General features: G+C 38.6%; 1 protein-coding gene across 1 annotated transcript in view; it reads left to right on the forward strand.

Moving 5' to 3' along the window:
- DIAPH3 (diaphanous related formin 3) overlaps positions 1-24157 on the forward strand; it is a 531965-nt gene that overhangs the window by 175820 nt on the left and 331988 nt on the right. Inside the window, exons 11-17 of the mRNA XM_070408978.1 lie at positions 208-326; positions 1102-1218; positions 7146-7264; positions 9329-9393; positions 16026-16130; positions 19603-19890; positions 20662-20776. Of these exons, the coding sequence (XP_070265079.1) occupies positions 208-326; positions 1102-1218; positions 7146-7264; positions 9329-9393; positions 16026-16130; positions 19603-19890; positions 20662-20776 (928 nt within the window). The remainder of the gene's footprint in view (positions 1-207; positions 327-1101; positions 1219-7145; positions 7265-9328; positions 9394-16025; positions 16131-19602; positions 19891-20661; positions 20777-24157) is intronic.

Here is a 24157-nt window from a genome sequence, read left to right on the forward strand (position 1 = left end):
ACCTTCAAGAATAATTTCTCTGAGGGAAAAAAAGGCTTGAATATTAAAATTTATTTTTTAAAACTAGATGATAAGATTTTTGAGTAACACTTTAAATGTTTGAATGTTGTAAATCAAATTGAGTGATTGGTTTATTGTTTATGTTTTTATTTAATTTTTTGCATTATGGATGAAAAGTTTATCATAGTTTCTATTTGTTATCTCTAGAATTTAAAATGCATTAAGAATGATGGCCTGGATATCCAACTTAAAGTTTTTGATGAGCATAAGGAAGAAGACTTGATTGAGTTCTCTTATCGTCTGCAAGATATTAAGGCTGAACTTGAATATCCTTTTATTCTAAAATCTATTCAGATATGTAAAATTACTGCTAAACCCTAACCAACCAACCTTTATCCCATAAAATAGTAAACTTCTTAATACTGGTAAACAATATAAATTCAAACCTTTGTGAATGAGAAGGATAATTGTATAAACTTTTATTATATTTTACTTAATGTGTGATTTTTATGAGTACACACATAAGTAAATGGATGTTACAATATACAAGTGAATTCTGTTAGACTAGTGTCTTATGTTTTTGTGTATAATCTGTTGGTTCTTCTTTTTATGTTTGGTACCTCCCCTCCTCTGATGTTTCCAGCAGTAGGAATTAGGGGACCATAGCCTGCTGGTTAGCTCCTGCCCTACATCCTGGGTATATACTCATATGGGCCCTTGTGAACTCTGTGGGTCTGCAGATGTTTTGTTGTCTCAGAGATCTGCCAGGTTCCTGTCCATCACTGGGGCTTCTCCCGGACCCAATACTGTCATCACAGCCAGCTGCCTGTTATACTGGCTTCCAGAAGCATCTTGGCTCTAGAGAGGGAGATTGGTTGAATTGTAGAGGAGAAGCCAAGAAGTGTTGGGTTGTCATTTACACACAATTCCCTCTACTCTCAATTCTAACTAACCCTGTTTGATTACATGTTGGTATGAATGATGCCTATTTTAGGGTGAGATACACAATAATCTTTAGACGTCCTACAGAGCAGATTCTGTCATATTATTTCAGTTCAGTGTAGAGGATAAATAAATCCACATATTCCTTAATCAGTTTACTGAAGCATATGATGTTTACAACATGGTGTGGAACACAGTTAAGGAAACTAGAGCAGAGAAATATTTTATTTCTATTCTTCAGCATCTTTTACTCATTCGCAATGATTGTTTTATAAGGTAAGAGGAAGCTATATTCTGATGTTTTATTTTACTGATAAAATTCTGTTAATTGTGAAATTCACCCAATGTTTGATTTGGGCAAGCAAATAATTTTACGTTTTTTGTTGTTTTTTTTTTATCATAATACTCATTTATAGAATGTGGTGTTTCCTCTGGGCACGTACTTAGATGGATGATGGTAAAATGATATTACTATTATTTTTTTAAGCTCCAGTGAAGACTTGTTTACAGCTTTTCATCTGAATAAAAATGCAAACTAGCAACAAATTACTAGTTTATCATGTGATGGATAATATTTTCTGGTTAGTGTTTAGGCGGTAGAAATGTTGATGAGTTTCTTTTTATAAGTTACATGAAGAGCACTTAAATGATGCTTTTATTAAGTAGGTAGACAGTGCCTTAATACTATAGGTTTAATTCATGTTGCTAATGTATTAGAAAAGCAAGACAAATGACTTTTAATCATTTATGTCCTAACTATCTTAACCTCATTAACACATTGTTTATCCTGTTTATACCTTACTTATATGTAACTATATGTGGACATTAGCACCTAATCTGCCTGGGTTGCTATGAAAATGCAATACAGTAACATGGGTAAAACTCCTAGCCAAATACCTGGCACCCGGTGTATGCTCAATAAATGTTCTCAATCTCCTCTTTTTGCTTTTATTACGATTTTATGAGGGAAGTTGAGATCTTCCAATGTAAAACTATTTATGTTGCCATCAATTATAGCTTTGTTGAAATTACATTCTCAAATACTGTGAGTCTTGAAGGATTTGCTAGAAATTAAGTCTTGAAGGATTTGCTAGAAATGTCTCATTTAGGCCCTGTCTTCTCGGTGTGTTATTTTTGTTCTTATAAAGAGGTTATGCATTTATGACAAGACTAGAGGCCCGGTGCACAAAATTTGTGCCCTAGGTGGGAGGGGGTGGTGCGTCCCTCAGCCCGGCCTGTGCCCATTTGCAGTCCAGGACCCCTTGGGGGATGTCCACCTGTCGACTTAGGCCCACTCCCTGGGGGATCAGGCTTAAGTTTGCAGTCAGACATCCTTCTGGTAGCCAGGGAACCCTCGGGGGCTGTCCGACTAAAGGCTTAGGCCACCAAGGGATCGGGCTTTAACTGTTAGTTAGACATTCTTAGTGCTGCCATGGAGGTGGGAGAGGCTCCTGCCACCACCTCTGCACTGGCCAGCCATGAGCCAGCTTCTGGCTGACTGGCACTACTCCTGGGTCTGACCTAAACCCTAGAGATTAGTACTTCATTTTACAACTTTTTCTCTGTTTATAGGCAGCAGCAAACTCAGACCACACAGTCGGGTGTGCTCCTGGGCCCTCCCACCCTCCGATCACCATGGGGATCAGTGCAGGCCAGCCGGCAACCCCGGCCCCAGTGGGGTCTGGGGTTGCCGCCTGGCCTGCGCCCGGGCCTTCCCGCCCTCTGATCGCCATGGCATCGCTCCTTGCAGGCCAGCCAGCAACCCCGGCCCCAGTGGGTCTAGGGTTGCCGCCTGGCCTGTGCCCGGGCCCTCCCACCCTCCAATCACCATGGCATCGCTCCTCGCAGGCCAGGCGGCAACCCCGGACCGCACAGTGGGGGCCGGGGTTGCTGCCTGGCTTGTGCCCGGGCCCTCCCGCCCTCCGATGCCATGGCGATCCTGGGTGCAGGCCAGCCGGCAACCCCGGCCCCAGAGGGGTCCGGGGTTGCAGCCTGGTTTTCCAATAGCGATCACCGGCTGGGGGGTGGGGGAAGGCGGCCTTTGCCCACCCCCTAGCTCTTACCTGCCGCCTGGGTTGCCGATCACCATTCGTCAGTCCTTCCCCTTTTGCCTCCCGTATGCAAATTAGCCGCCATCTTTGTTGGCGGTTAACCGCCATCTTACTTGGCAGTTGATTTGCATAAGGATATGCTGATTAGCCAATGGGAAGGGTAGCGGTCGTACGCTAATTACCATGTTTCTCTTTTATTAGTGTAGATTAAGTTAGAATTATGTCCATTTATATAGAATTTTTGTCATACATTCATTTTTTTATTTACATACAGTAAAATTGACTCTTTTTGGTGTACAATTCTGTGAATCTTGTTGGTATTACCTTCGTTTTGGTATCACTATCTCAGATGGACTTAGATTTTACCTTTCAGAAGTCTTCCATTATCTGAACATATTTTGTTTATTGATTATTTTAAACTATTTTTATGAAATAGTTTAATTGAAATAAACAATTCATTTAGTTTTTTAATAAATAGAGTTGGTGCCAAATAAATGGATTTCAGAATGCAAAGTAATCTCATTTAAAAGAATATATATAAGGGTAAGTGTCCATCTGTCAGATTGGTAGCTATGACATGCACTGACCACCAGGGGGCAGACACTCAATGCAGGAGCTGCCATGACACGCACTGGTCATCCTTATCTAATAAAAGAGAAACATGGTAATTAGACGTAAGGCCGCTACCCTTCCCATTGGCTAATCACTGAGATATGCAAATTAACTGCCAACCAAGATGGTGGCCGGCAGCCAGCCAGCTGATGCGAACAGGGAGGCTTGCTTGCTTCAGTGACGGAGGAAGCCAGGTTCCCCGCCTGCCTTGCCGGCCTCTCAGCTGCTCTCTAAGAAACATTGTAACAAATATAGAAGCTAAACAAACCCCCAGAAACCTGCTTTAGTTAGCCAGGCTTCAGCCAGCCGGACTGCAACATTGTTTCAAATACAGAAGGTAAACAAAGGACAGAAACCTGCTTTCAGCAGCGGAGGCCTCATAGCTGGAGCCAAGCCTCAGAGCTAAAGCTGGCCCAGAATAAAAAAAAGAAAGGAAAAAAGGACAGGTTGGGAGCTTCAGTCACCTGCCCGCCTGAAAACGGCCCTCAGCCCCTCACCCAGACTGCCCAGGCACCCCAGTGGGGACCCCCACCCTGAAGGGGGTGAGACCAGCTGCAAACAGCCACCATCTCCTCATCCAGGCTGGCCAGGCACTCAAACGGGACCCTCACCCTGATCCAGGACACCCTTCAGGGCAAACCAGCCGGCCCCCACCTGTGCACCAGGCCTCTATCCTATATAGTAAAAGGGTAATATGCCTCCCAGCACCAGGATCAGCGGAGTAGCGAGGCCTCCAGGCACCGGGATCAGTGTGACGGGGCAGCGACCAAACCCCCTGATTGCCCTGGGGCTCTGTGTGTGACAGGGGGGCAGGACCACAACCTCCCTATCCACCCTGCTCTGTTCGTGACAGGGGAAGGCACCCCAACCCCCTGATCAGCCCTGCTCTGTGCCTGATAGGGAGGAGCTCCCCAACCCACTGATCGCCCTGCGGCTCTGTGTGTGACAGAGTGTGGCGCCCCAACCCCCTGATCAGCCTTGCTCTGTGTGTGACAGGGTGTGGCGCCCCAACTCCCCCCCCCCCCCCACCCCCACCCCCCCACGGGCCCTGCTCTGTGTGTGATGGGGTAGAGCCATAACCTTCCCAATCGGCCCTGCCCTGAGTGTGACAGTGGCGGCCCCCCAAACCCCCGATCGGCCCTGCTCTGTGGGTGGTAGAGGGCGGCGCCCCAACCCCCTGATCTGCCCTGCTCTGTGCGTGACAGGGTGTGGCACCCCCAACCCCCCCCCCCCCCCCCCCATCGGCCCTGCCCTGAGTGTGACAGTGGCAGCGCCCCAACCCCCTGATCCGCCCTGCTCTGTGGGTGATAGAGGGCGGTGCCCCAACTCCCCTATCGGCCCTGCTCTGTGCGTGACATTAGATGTTGGCGCCAGTCACATGCTTGTGTTTCGATCTGTCAATGTCGATCGTGAATTTGGTTGACACTTTTATTATAGAAAAAGGGCAAATAGTGATATTAAAAAATTCTAATTAATTTTCTTTCAATATGCATGAATCTCTGCACTGGGACACTAGTTAGTAGGTAAGAAAATTAGAATATTTCTTCACTTTCACATTTAGAACGTAAGGACATTTTATTGTAAGGGATTTTGATTGGAGAAGGTATACAAAGGATGCCCCTGCCAACCAAGAAAAATCAAACTCAGTAAGGTAATTGGAAAATGGAGGAGGAGATCAAATTCAGTTCTGCAACAAAAATTAGTGGCTTTCCATGTGCAGAATACTATGCTAGTTGTGCGTAGGAGATAATTTCTGATATTCTGTAAAAATATTACAGAGAAAGTGAATATGATTTTAAAGTATATTCTAATAGGGCTTTTTATCAGTATATAATGAAATTGTGTTAATCTCTTAATTAAGATTTTTCCATATTCCTCTGACATACACTAACTTACTGATATCAGTCATAGAGATTATTTTCTCAATTTACATTTCTGGAAATCAGATGTACATTATTCTCTGCTAATATAGCCTTGCTGAAAGAGTTTTTACACAAAATTTTAGCAATATCATAAACGAGCTCATGATTGGGCATGTGGAGGAGGGAAAATATTTACTGAAATGATTTTTTCTTTCAATGACATAAGTAGATTATGGTTTTAATTAAAATATTTTCATTATTGAAACAGCATTAGGATAGCATTGAATGAGTAAAAAGGAATGGAAGTGCATCATCCAAATCTTCAAATGTGATAGATACAAATATGTGTGCAATTTATGTATCTTAAGTGTAAATGTGATTATGGCTAAAATATTAGAGAGCGAGAGATTATTTTTTGAAAGCAGTTGATAATACTTTCTTGCTTTGATTTGTATCCAGTAGTAGTGTCCTGAACATTTTTACTTTGACAATTAATGAGCAATAGTCTTTTTGCTAATGTTAAGCTGTAGTAAATCTTATTGCAGGTATTCTCCTTCACAGAGCATACCTGGGCTTCCCCTCTACCCCCAGGCATGTTACCATTACCTTCCTCCCTCCCAAGCTTTAGGGGCCCTTCCTTTACCTCTGTGATTTTACCGAACAAATGTTCTCTTATAGTTGGAGTCTTGGCTCTGAATTCTTTCCTAGCCAGAACTCAAGTACTTAATTTTTAAAAAAATGTATTGCATGTAATGGATGGTTTATGAGGTGTAGGATAAGTTGGGTAAGGGCAGTTTACAGGGAAGGAAAGCCTGAGTGGCTAGAGAGGCCATCACATAGATGGTAAAGAAAGTTTGGAGAGGAAATATGTGCAGAAAGTCATTGAGGGAAAAAAATTAGTTATGGGGGTAGAGAGTAGCTGGGGATGACTGACTGTAACTTATTAGAATATATTGCCCACCCTATCACTTTAGTTTGGTTTTGTTTATAAAATATTCTAGCTGTTTCTTTCACATGTGTTGGCTTGAGTTTGAAGGAATGTTCTTTAGCTTATTACACACATAAGTGGACTGAACTGGAATGAAACATGAACCTTTTGGGGCATTTCAGTTAATTTTTTGGACAAAATTGTTATACTAAATTTTTCTAGCTTTTTTTGAGTAAAATTATTTATTTGATATTGTATATAATTTATAATATCAGTTTTTAATTTGGTTCCGTATACATTCTATGGTTTGAAGAACTTTCCAGAGAAATTTTTGAAATTTGTTTTATTTTATTTATGTTAATAAAACAAACCAATGGTAGCTATTTCAGTATGGTAGAGTGGTTGGTTGATAATCTTTATTGAGGACTGCTTTTGAGCACATATCTCAGGTTATCTTACTATTTTCTCTTTTACTGCCTACTAAGTCAAGATTCTTATTTATATAAGAAAATCATCTTTAAAGCACACTATTTTTGCGAAAAAGTTATAAAAATGGAGTGTCTTAAAATCATTAGGAGGAAAGTGATAGGGTAATTTTATTTAATGACACTCCCATGTTAAATCTGTTATGTCATCTATTGAAACTATACAAAGTAAATTATTAAACTTGAAGTCAAACTTATCAAGATATTTTGTTTTAATGTAAAATTACACTAGTGAATTCAATATACACTCTTTTTCTTGATTTAGGCAACAGTACTTCAAACTAATTGATGAGTGTGTATCTCAGATTGTATTACATAGAGATGGGATGGATCCAGACTTCACATACCGAAAAAGACTAGATTTAGATTTAAGTCAATTTGTTGGTGAGTACCCCTCTGTTATTTAAATGGAAATATCTTATTGTCTCTTACCCTCTGGATTAGCTCTAGACTATTTGTTCTCATAGTCAGGCCTGTAGAATACGGAGGCCCTTGATATCCTTTTTAGGGGTTCTAACAGTTAAAACTATTTTCATAATAATACTAAGACATTATTTATCTTTTTTCACTATGTTGTGTGTAATCGAACCTGGGACCCTTCAGTCTGTGGGCCAATGCTCTATCCACTGTGCCAAATCGGCTAGAGCAGCACACACTTGCTGCTGAAGTGTTTATATCTTTAAGGAAAATGAATGATAAAATTTGTTACTAATGATAAAATTCAAGCTTTCAAGTAAAATTTCAAAATGTGGAATGATTTTCGGATAGTATCTGAAAAGAAAGTTTATTCCTGGACATTAGGAGCATTTTTTTTTCTTGAGTTAATGTTTTTGTCTTTTAGCACTTGCTGAATAGAGGACATAGGAAGGAAATATAATATTTGAACACAATTTGGCTATATAAGTGGAACATATTTACATAGTTAATGTTTTTTTATTTATTGATATTAAATGTTTAGAATAAGTTTATATGCACTAAATGATACAAATACAGATGGTGTGGATATGAGTAGATGAGAGAAGATACAAGGTTGGACAGTTTGGGAGACAGATATTGGAAAGTATGGGGCACAGATAACTTCATGTATTATAGTGAAAATCAAGAGACATTCTGTAACAGGAATCAGAAGTTTAAGTATTTATTTAGTACTATGGAACCAAGCAATTTAGAAAGTAAAATGACCAAAATTGGGATTAGATAGCGATCATAGTTTCCTTCTTTTATAGCAGGAAGTTATCTATAATGTCGTAAATAGATATGTCAAGAAGTAATAGTATGAGCATTTTATTTAGAGTTAGAAATTAAGCACCAGAATAATCTAAAACAGAAAGGGCTAAAAGAGATCCCATTTAGGGAGTGGGGTTTACTTTTCAATGCAGTTGATTTGGTTCACTATTACTTTTCATTAGAAGATCCTCTGCAATGTTTTTGAAAGCCATGTTCATGTATTATTTTCATTAAAAAATAAAAGTAGGGATAAAATACATTATGAGAAATCCATGCACACACTTTGAATAATTATAAAGGCAATGGTAGCTATCAGCTGTTAAAGTGTGTATACAATTTTTTTGGGACACCCTATATATACTTTTTTTGGCGGGGGGCGGGGGAAACTTGAAGATGTTTTGATGATCTGAGAAAGATAGACAGATAGATAGAGAAACCGAGATATGAAAGAAAGATCGATTGATCCATCAGTTGCCTCCTGTATGTGCCCCCACTAAGGATCGAACTCACAACCTGGGCATGTGCCCTGACCAGAAATCGAACCAATAACCTGTGGGTGCATGGGAGGATGCTTCATTCAATGGAGCCACAGCATTCAGAGCCTAATGTAAACTATTTTAATCACTATTCCTTCCTAAAGACAAAATCCTAGAAATAGATTTGCTTATACTGTGAAGTTTCTTATTTATACTTTTATTATGTTGGCAAGTTGGTTTCTCTGTTCCACCTCCAAGTTTGGCATTATGGATTATTTAAATTTTGCTATTATTAAAAATTTTATATTTTCATATCATTAGGGAAAGTAAAATATTTATTCATTTGTTTTAGCAATTTTTAGTTTTGTTATTCTTAACTTTCTGTTCATTACTATGGCCCATTTTCCTATCTTGTGTTGGATATCATCTCCCTTCAAAATATTTATGGACTAATGATAGAAACCTTTGAGTATTATATGTTACAGTTGAACTTCCTTCTCCTTTTGCCTAATAGTTTAAAATTGTGGTAGGGTTTGTCTTTCCCTTTATGTTTTATGGCCTTGTTATTATGCTTAGAAAATTCTTCTTCATTCCAACATTGTAATCTGTTTCTCTATTTTGCTTATTTTATTACTGGCACTGTTCTAAATCTTTCTGATGCTTTTTTATTTCTTTCTAAACTTTTAAAGTCATAATGAATTTGAGAAGCACTGCAGTTTAAAATTTCTTGTCTTTGGAATTTTAGATATTTGCATAGATCAAATGAAAGTAGAAGAGTCTGAAGAGAAAGCATCAGAATTTTACAAGAAAGTAAGTGACTTTTATTATTTGGGGAACCTCTGAAGGTATGCTCTGCCTTAGAGTCTTTGTTGTTGCCACTTTCTTCTTTAAAAAAAAAAAAAATATATATATATATATATATATATATATAGATAGATATATATATAGTTGATTTCAGAGAGGAAGGGAGAGGGAGAGAGAGATAGAAACATCAATGAGAGAGAATTATTGATTGTCTGCCTCTTGTACGCCCCCTACTGGGGACTGAGCCGCAACTTGGGCATATGCCCTTGACTGGAATCCAACCCAGGACCCTTCAGACCATAGGCCGCCACTCTATTCACTGAGCAAAACCAGCTAGGGCTGCTTGCTGTTTTGATTAAAGCTACTTCATTTTAGATCAGGTTGAATCATATAAAATTATCATTTTCATAGGTTAAATATATCAGATATTGCCAATTTCATTTATTTCAGCCTAGTAGTATCACTAACTATCTAGCCATTCATTCCTCACTTTTCTTTAAGATGGTGTTTTTATCTCTGCTTAGTAAGTACCCATTACACTTTCTCTCTCTTGCTCTCTCTTTTTTTGTTTTTGGAGGGGGGTTGTTGTCTTCACATTTTAGGTATTCACTCTGATTTGAATTCATAGGACTGGTTTCTTACATAGGATAAATAATAATAATTATACTACAACCACCTTGATGAGCGTGAACACTTACTGTGTGTTAGGCACCGTGCTGCATAACCTACATTTTTATTGTATTTGGTCTTAAATAAATTTTGAGAAGAAACTGCTCATTTTTATAAACTTGTAAGATAAAAGGTAACTGCAAATGGTAGGCACTTTTTCATAAGTTAACAGTAACTTATGAAAAACTTTGTAAATTTCCTAAGCTGTTCTAAGGCTTACCAAACATTTACTGAGAGGGTATTATATCTCAGACTTTTGGTTACAGGCTAGGATTACAGCTGTGAATAAGATATTCACAATGGTGATCATTTAAATATGGATCTTTTAAATTAAGTGTTATACCTGACAGATGTCTGTATTACCGAGTAACCCCTCACCCCATCTACTTTATATTCTAAGCTCAGTTAGAATTTTTACTCTTCATGGGAAAAATAGTAGGAAACTTTCAGGTACTTAATTTGGATGTATCCCAGATAGTATAAATTTGCTTTTATAATGATTTTTAGGTATATAGCTTATATGAGTGGTGTTAAACATGATAACTTCCTCAGTACATTGTTTTAAAATTGTAAGCTTTAAATGTAAGTAGAAGAAAGACCTTGTTCAAGGTTAGTTGTTTCCTTTTAGTCAAAAGTTATGTGTTTTAGGTATATTCAGAATATATTGTTTGCTCCATAAAAGATTTCTACTGCCATACCATTTTGTATATATCAGCAAGAACTTCTTTCTGATAGCTTTATAAGGACACATGTAAATACTTTGCTTTAGGCAGGAAGCTATCCTAGTTGCTAGACACATTCTTTATTTGGTGCATAAATTTGAAAAATGAAGACCAGAAATGTCAGAAAGTACACAGAGAATATTGAATTATCAACCTTCTTGTACAGATGCACTAATACATTTACCCTAGGGACTGAAATTAAGCAGAGCCTCAACCTTAACTGTGTTTCTTGACATTTTTTGCGTGTAATATTGTAAGCGTAATATTGCTCTGGTAACTCTTTTTGGATGGGTATCATATCAGTTTTTATAAAGTACGTCTTTAATGTAGACTCATTTTATCCCCTAGGCTACTGTGATTTGACTGTAGGTATTATAAAGATGTTAAAGCAAAGTTTATATTTTGTCTGATCCTCTTCTAAGGGAGGATCTAGATATTTTTCTCTTTGGTAATAATAATGATACTTTCAATATGGCCAAGTTAATTTATTAAATTCTGTTTATGTGTACTAATTATGACTAATTGTTTTGATAGTTTTATCTTTGTTCCCCTACACAATTCTTTATTCTTTTGAATCTCATTCTAAGGCCTATAAAATATGATAGTGTACATATTTATATTGTGAAAAAGAATGTTTTATTCTTACTCATGAGAATTTAATTTTTTTATTTCTTTTTAAGTAGCAGTACACATTGAGCAGTTATCAAAAGGAGAATAGAGAAAATGACTTCTTAAAGTTTTTGATGCTGGGAGATTGGGGGCTTTATTATTTGATAGATAGTGACATTTATTTAACATGTAAAGGAAGATTGGACAGGAATTAGCTCCTTAGTTCATTCAACAAAGATACATTGAGTTTAATTATGAATTAAAGCTTTGGAAAGGTGATGAGTAAAATAAAAAAGATTTTTCACTATTAGTGAACTTCTAGGTTAGTGAGTGTTACTACATTTTGATATTTTTATATTACATCCTGATGATTACTAGGGTAGAAAACCCTTTGTGGTGTATAAACCTGTAGAAAGCATTCCTCACCTAAACTTGGGTGTGGAGGGAAGACTTACTGAAGGAAGTGGTAGCTAATGTGAGTCCTAATGGATACGTATGAGGCAACAAGATGGGATAATAAGGAGCCATACATAAAATTTGAATTTCTTTTTGTTGTTAGTCCTCACCTGAGGACATTTTTTCCCTTTGATTTTAGAATGAGTAGAAGGGAGGGGGAGACACACAGAGAGAGAAACATCCATGTGAGAGGGACACATCGATTGGTTGCCTCCTGCACTCGCCCTGACCAGCCGAGGTATGTGCCCTTGACCAGAATTAAACTTACAACCTTTCAGTCCGAGGACAATGTTCTGACCACTGAGCAAACCGGTAAGGCTTGAATTTATTATAGGTAACTCAAGCTGAACATTCCCTAAACCAAATTAATCTTTCTTGTGCCTAAAAATGCCTTTCACCCTGCATTTTAAATCTTCATCTTTCCCATCAATTATAACACTTTGCAGCTTGTCATGCAGCAGAACACCATGGTCATCTTCTACATGTTCCCTCATGCATTTTCTTCATTCAGTCAGACACCTTTTTGAATTCTGTAAAAATATTTTGCTTCATGTTCTTCTCATTATCCTATCTTCTCCTTTCATTCATGCAGGCCTTTAGTTCACTTGGATAATTGCCGTAGCCCCTAAACTCATTTTCTTGCCTCTGTGTTTCTCTTTCAGTTCACACTTGCTGCTGGTTGGGTTTTCCAAATTACAAATTTGATTGTTATTTTCTTCTTATAAACTACTGGCCCGGTGCACAAAATTCATGCAAGAGTAGGCCTTCCTTCCCCCAGTTGCTGGCACTGGCTTCCCTTTGGACCTGGGACCCGGGCTTCCCTCCGGCCACTGGCAGACACCCGGGACTGTGCTTCCCTTGCAGCCCTGACTTTGTCTGGAAGGATGTCCGGTCTAATTAGCATATAATGCTTTTATTATTATCGATACTTTACTACCTCTCAATGTTGTTTTAGGAAAAAGAAAACACTTTTTGACTTATTGTAAAACTGCTTTCAATAATTCCATTTCTGATTACATTGCTAGCTTCTCCCCCTGCAGTTTGTTCTCACACCTTTTTGTGCCCCTTATAAGGGATTGCTTGTCATCCAATGCTGGTTCCTCTATTTGAAATGTTAGCTGCAAACCTGGGGTCCAACATCCTTCCTCCAGGAATCATTCACTGTCTGTCTGTCTGTCTTTATTGCTGGTAATTTGTATAGGTTTTGGCTTGTTTGCTTTTTCTTTGTCACCAGACACTATACTCACTAAAAGCAATTACCATATTCTGTTCTACTCTATATTTCTAGCACCTACCGCTCTGAGGGACACATCTAGGCATGCTATTAGATATTTATTGCATAATGGGAAATAGGTAGTCTGGGACCATATGCCGGAGGGTTCTTAGATATTAAGTTAATGAGCATGTCCTTTATAATGAAGCCAGTGAAGAAGGTTTAAGGGCAAAGGGGACGTGTCATTTGAGCTGTCCTTTAGAAAGAATAGCGGTATTCAAAAAACCCCAAAATATGTAGGGGGAAGATAATATTGATTTTGAAAATACTGTGTTTGGTTTTTTTGTTTGTTTATCTTGAAAAATGTTCATTAAGAAGTTGAAAATACATTTAAGGACTGATAAGTAGTCTGGAATTCAGATGAGAAACTGAGCTAGGTAGCAGGATTTTGAAGCCATCAATATAAGAATGGTGATTGAAGCATATGGGTGTGGAAGATAGCATGCAATGAAAAATGTGTTGTGAGTTCAGGAGAGGGTGAGGAAGGAGTCCAATACAATGGCAACATTAAAGGGTTGGATCGAAGAGTAGGAACTTATATAGAACTGGTAGGAGCAGTCAATGAATTAGGAGGACCAGACGAGTGTGTTGCAATGGAACATATAGGGGAAGGGAGATGGAATATGGGGACAAGTTTGTAAGTATTCATGTTTTAGACAGGGATGATGGTAGGGTTTTATAATCTGTATTGTTCGACATAGTAGCTATCAACCAAGTGTTCCCATTGTGCCCTTATAAAATGGCTAGTGTGACTGAGGAACTGAAAATTTAACTTTATTTGACTTGAATTAGATTTACATTTATACCTGTGGCTAGTGGCCTACCCTATTAAATAGCACAACTATAGAGAAGTCAAGCAAGATGAGGCTGGGAGAAGTCCAGGTGATTTGAAATTTGGTAAGCGGTAGTTTTTAGAGTGAAAGAATGATAGCTTAGTTATAGTGCATAATGAAGTGAAGGAAGGTCAGCAGGTCAGAAAAGTGAGTATGGAGTAGGAACACTGTTTAATGAAGTTGGCTTTGAGGCAAAAATAAGATTAGTTAGGTGACATGGGGTGAGTCAAAGGACAGAAAGACAGAGAAGTTCACAGTGCAACAGAGCCCTGAGCACAATTGACTTAGCCAGTTCCTGTGGGGTCCCTGGGTGACAGGAGGGCTTTGGGTTATCCTCTGAGTTCTAAGCATGCTGTGGCTTGTATATTAGTTATTTTACTAGGTTTAAGTTAGCATTTTTTTTAATCCTCATCTAAGGCTTAGGGAGAGAAGAGGGGAGGGGGAAGGAAGGAGGGAGGGAGGGAAGGAGGAAGAGAGAGAGAGAGTGAGAGAGAGAGAGAGAGAGATTAAGCCTGCAACCTAGGTATGTGCCCTGACTGGGAATAGAACCCGAGACCCTTCGTTGCACACACAGGTCGACATTCTAACCAACTGAGCCACACACTGGCCAGGGCAAGATTAGTATCTTTTTAAAATTATTAATGGTAGGAGGGGTTTAGAGTAGCTGCAGTCATAGTAGGAGTGATAATGCTGGTGTTGTTTGGGAAAGGTAAAAGATATTTGCATCTTTTTTTTTCTAGTAGTTTCTGTTATCTTTATAAAAGAACACAAGGTTTGGAGTGAGAGGATCATGAGTCTGGGATTTATTTTTCTAACTATAATGAGAACTGTAATATTTATTTCATATTTGTTTTTGTGATAAAAATGCAAAAGTGCTTATTTTTGTACTTTCAACTCTGTAAACATGCGGGAGGCAAAACGTGTGGGGGCGGGGTGCGCATGAGAGTCTCTGAGCCTAAAACTGCTCTAAAAATAAAGTCTATTAAAAAGCTGTAAAGCATTATCTGAACATCAATTGTAGGAAGGCAGTGTGGTTTCAGCTAAATAACTCAAACTTTAAAGACATAATTTAATCTCACATCTTTTACTTCCTGGCTGTCTGATGAGGGACTAATAACTGGCTCTGTGTTAAGGACAGAATAAGATTCATGCAGCCCTTTGTTAACTGTCGAGTTCTATATTGTTATTTTCCTTATTGAGGTGTGACTGTATTTTGAAGTTTCAGGCTACAGTTGTGAAATAGTTGTATTATTTTTAACTGATTGGTCCCCCACCCCCCATTTTTTAAAAAAAAGAGTCAAATACTTGTTTCTGATAATGAGAAAATTCCCTATTTAAGTTTACCTCTATTAGGAAAGGTGTTTCAGTCAGAATGATAGTAAGCTATTTGAATGCAAGATGGGAACTTGTGATGAGTGGCTATATAAATTAAAAAAACTCATTGGATTCGCCAAATTTTACCATTTACCTTTCTCACACTAGCGACTTTGAAAGATTAATTCATCCTTAATCTCCCAAAGATTAATCTCCAACAGATTAATAATAAATGAAACAGACTTTATTTTCTTAAATGGTGGAAGCTTAGAGCCTACATCAGGGTTCTTAAATCTCCTGATGTTGTAAGAAAAAGCCATGTAATTGATGCATTTACATAATGAGTTATTTATTCATAAACAAAAATATTAAAATGGAATTTTTTTAGTCCTCTTGATAAACTTTAGGTAAATTTCAAGTATACGTTTTTGCAGGTAGGGGTCAAGAAACTCATTACAATGGTTTGTTCTCTATTATTTTACACAAAATCACCATGAAATTTAGGGACTTTGAAGAAAAAAGACAGGGTTGCAAATAACTATGGGCCAGTTTCCTCTGCTGAGAGAAGGTCATGGACTCCATCTCTGGCTTTGTCTGCTGCTTTGCAAATGATTTTGGTAGGACTTCAAGAAAGGCTGTGGGTGACAGCAAAAATCTACCATTCCTTTCATAAAAGTTTATGTTCTGCTGACATGATTAGAGTCATATTTCTCTATAAAAAGTGCTTTTCATTTCCATCTCTCTCTCATATTTTCTTTTCAGTTTGAAAAAGAGTTTACCGACCACCAAGAAACTCAGGCTCAATTGCAGAAAAAAGAGGCAAAGATTAATGAGCTTCAAGCAGAGTTACAGGCTTTCAAGTCTCAGGTAAAATACCACCTATCCAGAGGAATTTAGTATTAAAAGCTTACCAGGGGCGCAAAGGTCATGTCATATCTTCACTGCATCAAAATGTTTAATCTTTAATTTCACTTGTATGTTTTCATAGTGTTTTTTATATGTATATATGTATATTTAGGAAACTTATTTTTCTACTTTTTAATTTGCTTTTTTAAGAACGTCTAAACTGTCACTAACCAATCTGCTTCCTTATGTTTCGTTTGGGTTTTGTTCGTAATGTCACATTTCCTAAGTAATTAAACACGGAGGGTAAGAAAGTCTTTTCATCTTAGATTTGTCATTCATCACTGATCTTTATCCTACTACAGGAAATTATTGCTCAAGTTATTTATTTTTTAAAACCTTAAGCTTTTGGGTACCTTGCAGTGAGAGATAACCTCTAGCTGAATGAGAACATTTTCTGATAATTTTTCAATTTCCAAAAGTAAACAGATTTAAAACATGACAAAAAAAAAGAGAGAGAACAAATCTGGATTGTGAAGCAGATAGCTCATACACACCCTCTACACATAAAACGTTTCAGATAGCAAGAAATACAACCTTTATCTTTAATGGATGAAGAGATAGACTATTCACAGCTAAATTTCGTCGTGTAGATTTATATATAGGATGATGAACAATTAATATCATTTTCCTTTTATCCTAAGTTATGGTTATGCTGAAATAGTCTCATGTACTATTTTGTATATTGGTATACTGCTTCCTATATTATTGGCAATTTTTTTTTCTTTTGAATACTTAGTGGATTGTTACAGAGACTGTCTGAAGATACCCTAAGGAAGAGCTATCTTTTAGTGTTCAATTAAAAAAAAATTTAAAGCTTCTGTCCTGGCTGGAGTTGGTTGGAGAGTCGTTGGTTGTACACCAAAGAGTTGCAGGTTCCATCCAGGGCTGAGGCGATTATGGGAGGCAGTCGATGGATGTTTCTCTCTCACATTGATGCTTCTCTCCCTCTCCCTCTTCTCTCTCCCCTCTCTCTCTCCCTCTCCCTAAAAATCAGTATTCTCGGGTGAGAATTAAAAATTAAAAGCTGCTATGTAGAAATAAATTATTCTCAATTATTTTTTTTTCTTTAGTGCATAAAAAGAAAGGGCAACAGTTTATTGAACTTTCTCATGTTTCTCAGATGGCTCCCTGTCTATCATATTAAAAGCAATGTTTGGTTGTATTTTTATTTCAGATAGAGTTATAGACAATGGCTGAAATATTTATGATTAGTTTTTTTCTGGTCTTGGCTAAGATAAATTTAAAGACTTCCTTTGCTTTTTAATTTCTCCCAGTTGAAGAGTTACTTATAAATGTACTCTAAATTTAGAAAATTCCAGTTTGTGGAAAAACATATTCACCATGTTTAGATATGTTATCGTTGCATGTGCTTTTATATAGAATAGAAATAAATTTATATTTTGAAATTGAGATTAAATCCTATATTGTATAAAATTGTGGACAATGATGACCTGTTTTTATGGCTATCAGAAAAAGACCTGGAATTGAAGGCATAATATTGGCTACCATATTCATTTTTGAAGAACAAATGACAAATTCTTCTTTGGATTAGTGTGTATTTCTCATGAAATCTATGCATTTGTTTTAAGATGCTTCTCTTTGATAATAGCTATGCTGATTATGAAAGTTATGAATAAAATATGTCCTATTCTTTTTTTATTTCAGTCATTTAGTCACTTAACAACCAAGTATTTTTAGATGTTGGGGATATAATAGTGAGCATGATAGTCACAGTGTCCTGCCTCATGAACAGTATATTCACCTCAATCATACTATCATATGAACTAGTCTAGAGCAGAAATTCAACCATATCTTTGTTTTAAGATGTTAATAGCTAACTACGAAATGTATATTGAGTATGAGTATAATATACATACATTGTTAACATTCAAAGGGCGGTAAATACTATATAATATCCCACTAAAGTGATTCTTCTTTATAGTTCATCTTTCAATAAGACATGTTCTCTGATTTGTGGTTTCAATTTTTATGACACTTTTTCTCTGATCTCAAGTGTCAATTTCAGACTTTTATGCAAGCTCTGTTTTTCGTAACTATGTCATAAAACTTTTTTAAATGATTTATTAACATTTATTAAATGTTTACCATTTGCAATGTAGTTGTATGTATGTGTGGCTCAGGATTGAAGTTAGTAATTTTAGGAGAATAATTATATCACAAAAAATTATTTATGAACCCAGATCATCTTTATGCCAATCAAAATGCAGTGCATCTATTAAATTATTACCATGCCATAGAAACATAAGGACAAAAGTGACCAGTGGACACATTTCTCTTTATTTCACTCTTCATTTTTCCTTGTTTCTCTGTCAGTCACAACATTAGGTGCTGGGAAAGTCACTTTCTTCATAGAGTTATAATCCATCAAAGAAATACATGCTAATGATTCCTTAAGAAGTTAGGAAACACTTTTGGTAAGAGCTATCAAGGAGAAGTACAGAGTGCTATCAGTGTGAAATGAGTGGTCAGATAAGGCTTTCTTGAGGAAGGGATGTGTTGCAAAGATTAAAGGTAGGAGATGGGCAGGTGAAGAGGATATTCCAGGTGGAAGGAACAACGTGTGCCCAGGCCCTGAAATTGCAATGAGGTTGAATTGTATGTGAAAGTCACTTGACCTGTTTCAGATGATGGCATGTCTTTGGAGGTATTATTGAGAATTTTAGATTTTTTTTTTTCTCAAGGGCAAAAGCAAGATAATACTAGTTAACTCTTTTTCTGGATATTTTTCTTATTTAAATGCTAGTGTTGTATAGAATTCTGTGCACAGAACTTTTTTCATGCTACATACTCTGTGCAGCTCTAGTTGAACATCTCTACTTCCATGGCCTACCCATCACCTAGAAACTGCTGATTTCAAATCTTCAGACCCATGTACCCATTTTCCTCCTGGATATTTCCACCTGGATGGTCAAACTACCTCAAAAAGGGGAATAATATTTCTTTTAATTGCACTTTTATGAAAACAAAAGCTATAATTATATTCTTAAACTGGGGAAAACTTCACTGGAATTTTTAGGTTAAGCCATATGAAATTTGTGATATTTACTTATTTTTGGTTTAAAATAATACATTATTATTATTATTATTGTTATTATTTTGAATCCTCACCCGAGGGCATACTTAGAGACAGAGAGAGAGAGAGAGAGAGAGAGAAAGAGAAAGAGAAAGGAACATCGCAGTGAAACAAAAACATTGACCCATTGCCTTCTGTATGTGCCCCAACTGAGGATCGAACCTGAAACACAGGTATGTGCCCTGACTGGGAAACCAGCAACCTTTCCTTACACAGGATGATGCCCAACCAACTGAGCCCGGCAATAGTACATTATTTTTAAAGGAAGTGTACTTTCATATGTTCTGTAGAGTTCTTAGACATGTTGCTTATTTATTTTATTTTTATTTTTCTCTCTAGTTTGGTGCCTTGCCAGCTGATATAAAGACCTCTTTGCCCCGAGCACAAGAAAATGAAACTGGGCACCCAGCACTTCCTCCTCCGATGGCACCACCTCCTCCACCACCACCTCCGCCCCCTCCTCCACTCCCAGGAATGCCCCTGCCATTTGGTGGTCCTGTGCCTCCACCACCTCCCCTGGGATTTCTCAGTGGAGGAAACTCTCTTCCGCCAACCCTGCCATTTGGGTTAAAACCAAAGAAAGAATTTAAACCTGAAATTAGCATGAGAAGATTGAACTGGTTAAAGGTAAGTAAATAAATAAACGGAAGAAAACATACTCTTACCTATATTAAAATTACTTTTATTTTGACTTCTATATAATTTCCAGTAGGAACCCCATTAAAAGTGATTTTAAAAAAAATATATATATATTCTATTGATTTTTTTACTGAGAGGAAGGAAGAAGGATAGAGAGTTAGAAACATCTATGAGAGAGAAACATCGATCAACTGCCTCCTGCACACCCTGCACTGGGGATGTGCCTGTAACCAAGGTACATGCCCTTGACCAGAATTGAACCTGGAACCCTTCAGTCCACAGGCTGACGCTCTATCCACTGAGCTAAACCGGCCAGGGTAAAAGTGATTTTAAATGAACAGGCTTTTTTTTTTTTTTTTTATAAAGAGTTGAGACAAATTTCTTTGCTCTTGACTAAGGCTTTGTGGTTTAAAAATTCAGTGGGAATCAATGTTAGTTGTTCACATAACCTTAGGAAATGCTGGGTACTGTGTCCTGCACTTGAGTCATAGTGCACATGAGCATAATTAAAGTTTTGGCAAGAGTAATTGATAAGAAACAAACTTTGTTTCATTCAGCTTCAGTCCTCCCAGTTTTTTCTCTCATAGCTTACCTTCCCGCAGAACTCATATTTCATTGAGCAAAGTTTGGAGAAAAATCATACAGGATTACTTCCTAAACATTGGCTGGCAGCTATGGGACTCTGGGTCTGAATGTAATGATTGGGCTGGGACAGATGAAACACCCAACTATTTATGAATCTGTCTTCTCTGATTGCAGATCAGACCTCATGAAATGACTGAAAACTGTTTCTGGATAAAGGCAAATGAAAATAAGTATGAAAATGTGGATTTGCTTTGTAAACTTGAGAATACATTTTGTTGCCAGCAAAAAGGTAAGTTTCACATCATGATTATATGTTATTTTACTATTTTAACACTGCCACTTTTTATATGTTAACTAGAAAGCATTATTTTAAGATGTATATATATATTCTGAGTGGCCAGATTATTATGACCACCTGACGTTTGTAGGCAAATGAGCTATAATTTCTCGCTGAACTTGCTAGAGGGTCAGACCATTATAAATAGGGAAGCAGGTTGTTTACCACGACAGTAGAAGTAATTTTTTTCTGGAGATATGGGTAAACAATGTGATTTAACAGCCTTTGAACGTGGGAGATACACACACACTCACACACACACACACTAGAGGCCCGGTGCATGAAATTTGTGCATGGGATGAGGGCGGGGGGGGGGATGTCCCTCAGCCTGGCCTGCACCCTCTCCATTCTGGGACCCCTTGGGACTGCTGGCTCCTAATCGCTCTCCTACCTGCTGGCTTGATCCCCCTAACTGCTCTCCCCTGCTGGCCTGACCCCCCTAATTGTTCTCCCCTGATGGTCTGATCCCTCTAACTGCTCTCCCCTGCCGGCCTCATCCTCCTAACTGGTCTCCCCTGCCTGCCTGATTGCCTCTAACCACCTCTGCCTCAGCCCCGCCACCATGGATGTCTGGAATGACGTCCAGAAGGTCGTCCGGAAGATATTCAGTCTAATTAGCATATTATCCTTTTATTAGTATAGATGCCACCTTGTCCTAAAAATGCAGATTGTTAGCAGGTTTTCCTATCATGGAAGGGGAGCCCACAGTAGCATCCTGGGTTCTGACCAGGGCTTGTGCACTCGTGCTTTATCTCAGCAGATGAGATTGCTAGAAGAAGACTCTTGGATCTACCTTGAACATTTCTATCAATTTTGCCAAATCATCCTCCAAAAATGTTGAACCACTTTAAACTCCCACCAGCAACCATGCGTGTGCCCTCTGTCCTAATTTGATGCCAATATCATTGAATTCCCGCTAGAAGCTTCCCTCCCCTCAGCCGGGACTGCCTGGCACTTGGGCCAACCTCACTGTTCAGCCCGAGACTTGATTTTCCAAGATAGAATTATGGAGGAGGAAAAATAGTTTTCCTCTACCCTTCTGAGTTCTTAGTGGAGGCCCTTCTAATGAAAGACAGATTACCAAGAGAAAAAAGTTTATTAACATGTGTACCTTGTGTATATGTGGGAGATCCCAGGGAAAAATGAATAACTCCCCAAGGTGGCTTAGAATCCAGATTTAAATACCTTCTTCCTAGGGAAGGGGGATGGGAGATGTAGGCCTCTTAGAGGAGAGTAAATGATTTTTAGGAAAGATGAATGGGGGTGGGGGAGATAGTTTGTAACTAAGTTTGGGTGTGATGTCAACTTCTAGTCTCCTGTCCTGTGACAGGTGTCAGTCTTTGCTGGCTGATGACACTTTTCCCATCAAGGGGACCTATGACATTTAAGGTTCTTTTGGGGGGTCTGATTTTAGGCAGAGCAGGAGACTTCAGTGAAAACCTCTCCTTGCATTTGCTGTTTTTCAAGCATCTGCAGCTCAATATCATCAATATAATAACATGGCATATGTTGGGATGGCCTGTTCTCTGAGCTTCAGAATAAACCCAACAAAAGCTTGTTTCCTCTTTTAAATGATTTGCCACAGTAGTGTTATTCCCTGGAGACAGTATTCTGACCAGACTGGGAGTGCCTGGTGCCTCTGTGGGCTTGTGTCTTTGATTCTCTGCTGGGTGCCGGGCCCCCCTGCGGACTTGTGTCTCTGCTCCTTCAGCCCCAGCGCCACTGCGGCCATGGGGCTTGGAGCTGCTGGGTGTTGGGCCCCCCTGCAGGCTTGTGTCTCTTCTCCTCCGGCCCCGTGGCAGCGGCAACGAACAGGCCCAGAGGCCCTCTGCGGGCGGGGTGGGGCAGAACGCCTGCATCATTGCCGTGGCAATGATGCAAGCGTCCTGGCCCAGCCACCCCCATCTTTGTCATGGAGTAACAGTTTGCATATTCCTGCTCTATTGGCTGTGGGTGCCGCCATATTTGTCACAGAGTGATGGCTAATTTGCATATTGCTCTTTTATTAGATAGGATATAAATATACTAGAGGCCAGGTGCACAAAATTCGTGTGGGGTGGGGGGAGTCCTTCAGCCTGGCCTGCACCCTCAATCTGGGACTCCTCGGGGGATGTCTGACTGCCGGTTTAGGCCAGATCTGTAAACTGGCAGTTGGACAGCCCTCTTGCAATCTGGGACCGCTGGCTCCTAACCGCTCGCCTGCCTGCCTGATCGCCCCTAATTGCTTGTCTGCCTGCCTGATCGCCCCTAATTGCTTGTCTACCTGCCTGATTGCCCCTAACCGCTTGCCTGCCTGACTGATCACCCCTAACTGCCTGCCTGCCTTCCTGATTGCCTCTAACTGCTCTCCTGCCTGCCTGATCGCCCCTAACCACCTGCCTTCCTGCCTGATCACCGCTAACCACCTCTGCCTGCCTACCTCATCACCCCTAACCACTCGCTTGCCTGCCTCATCACCCCTAACCACTCTGCCTGCCTGCCTGATTGCCCCTAACTGCTCGCCTGCCTGCCTGATCACTCCTACCACTCTGCCTGCCTGCCTGATCACCCCTAACTGCTCACCTGCCCTACCTGATAGCCCCTAACCACCTCTGCCTCAGCCCCTGCTGCCATGGCTTCATCCAGAATAACGTCTAGATGGTCGTTCGGCTGTCCCGTCTAATTAGCATATTATGCTTTTATTATTATAGATTTTTTACTTTATTAATGGGGAAATAAATGATTTAATAAATGAAATGCTTAAAAAGAAAATTTTATTAGATTATCAAATGAGCAATTTTTAAAATGCAGATGATTAATACAGAACTTACATTTTCTATATAATATCTCTTTTGAAGAAGTTCTAAATTAGATTTTTCTGAAGGAGGATATTTTCAGAGATTCTTTTGGCATAAGAATTTCTTTTTGCCAATGAGGAATAGTAAAAACAAAAACAAAATGTTAGCTTTCCTCTAGTCAGATTTTAATATTTAATGTTACAGTGACTGTCACATAGTTCAATTAATATTAGTCACATGAGATAGAAATATCAATTTTAATGAGTGTCTCGAAAGTGTGAAACAGAAGTATATGAGTAGGTTATAAGATCTTCTCATTAAAAGTAATAGAATTTATTTTTCAAATTGTTTTGTGATAGCTTTTACTTGTTCAGTGTGCCTTTAAAAATTATATTTAGGTATTACTCTTGTCTGAAAATTGAATTTATCTCATCCAGTTTCATGGGCCAAAAGCACTTGTCTCCGAGCTGATACCCACTGATACTGTTAAGTTCATTTTTAAGTATTATATAACACTTCCATGTTAGGTCAGTAGTTACCTTTCATTTTCAAAAAG

The sequence above is a fragment of the Myotis yumanensis genome, unplaced genomic scaffold (genome assembly GCF_028538775.1).
Source record: "Myotis yumanensis isolate MYYU_CA2020_CCGP unplaced genomic scaffold, mMyoYum1.0.hap1 SCAF_3, whole genome shotgun sequence".
Classification (NCBI taxonomy): Eukaryota; Metazoa; Chordata; class Mammalia; order Chiroptera; family Vespertilionidae; genus Myotis; species Myotis yumanensis.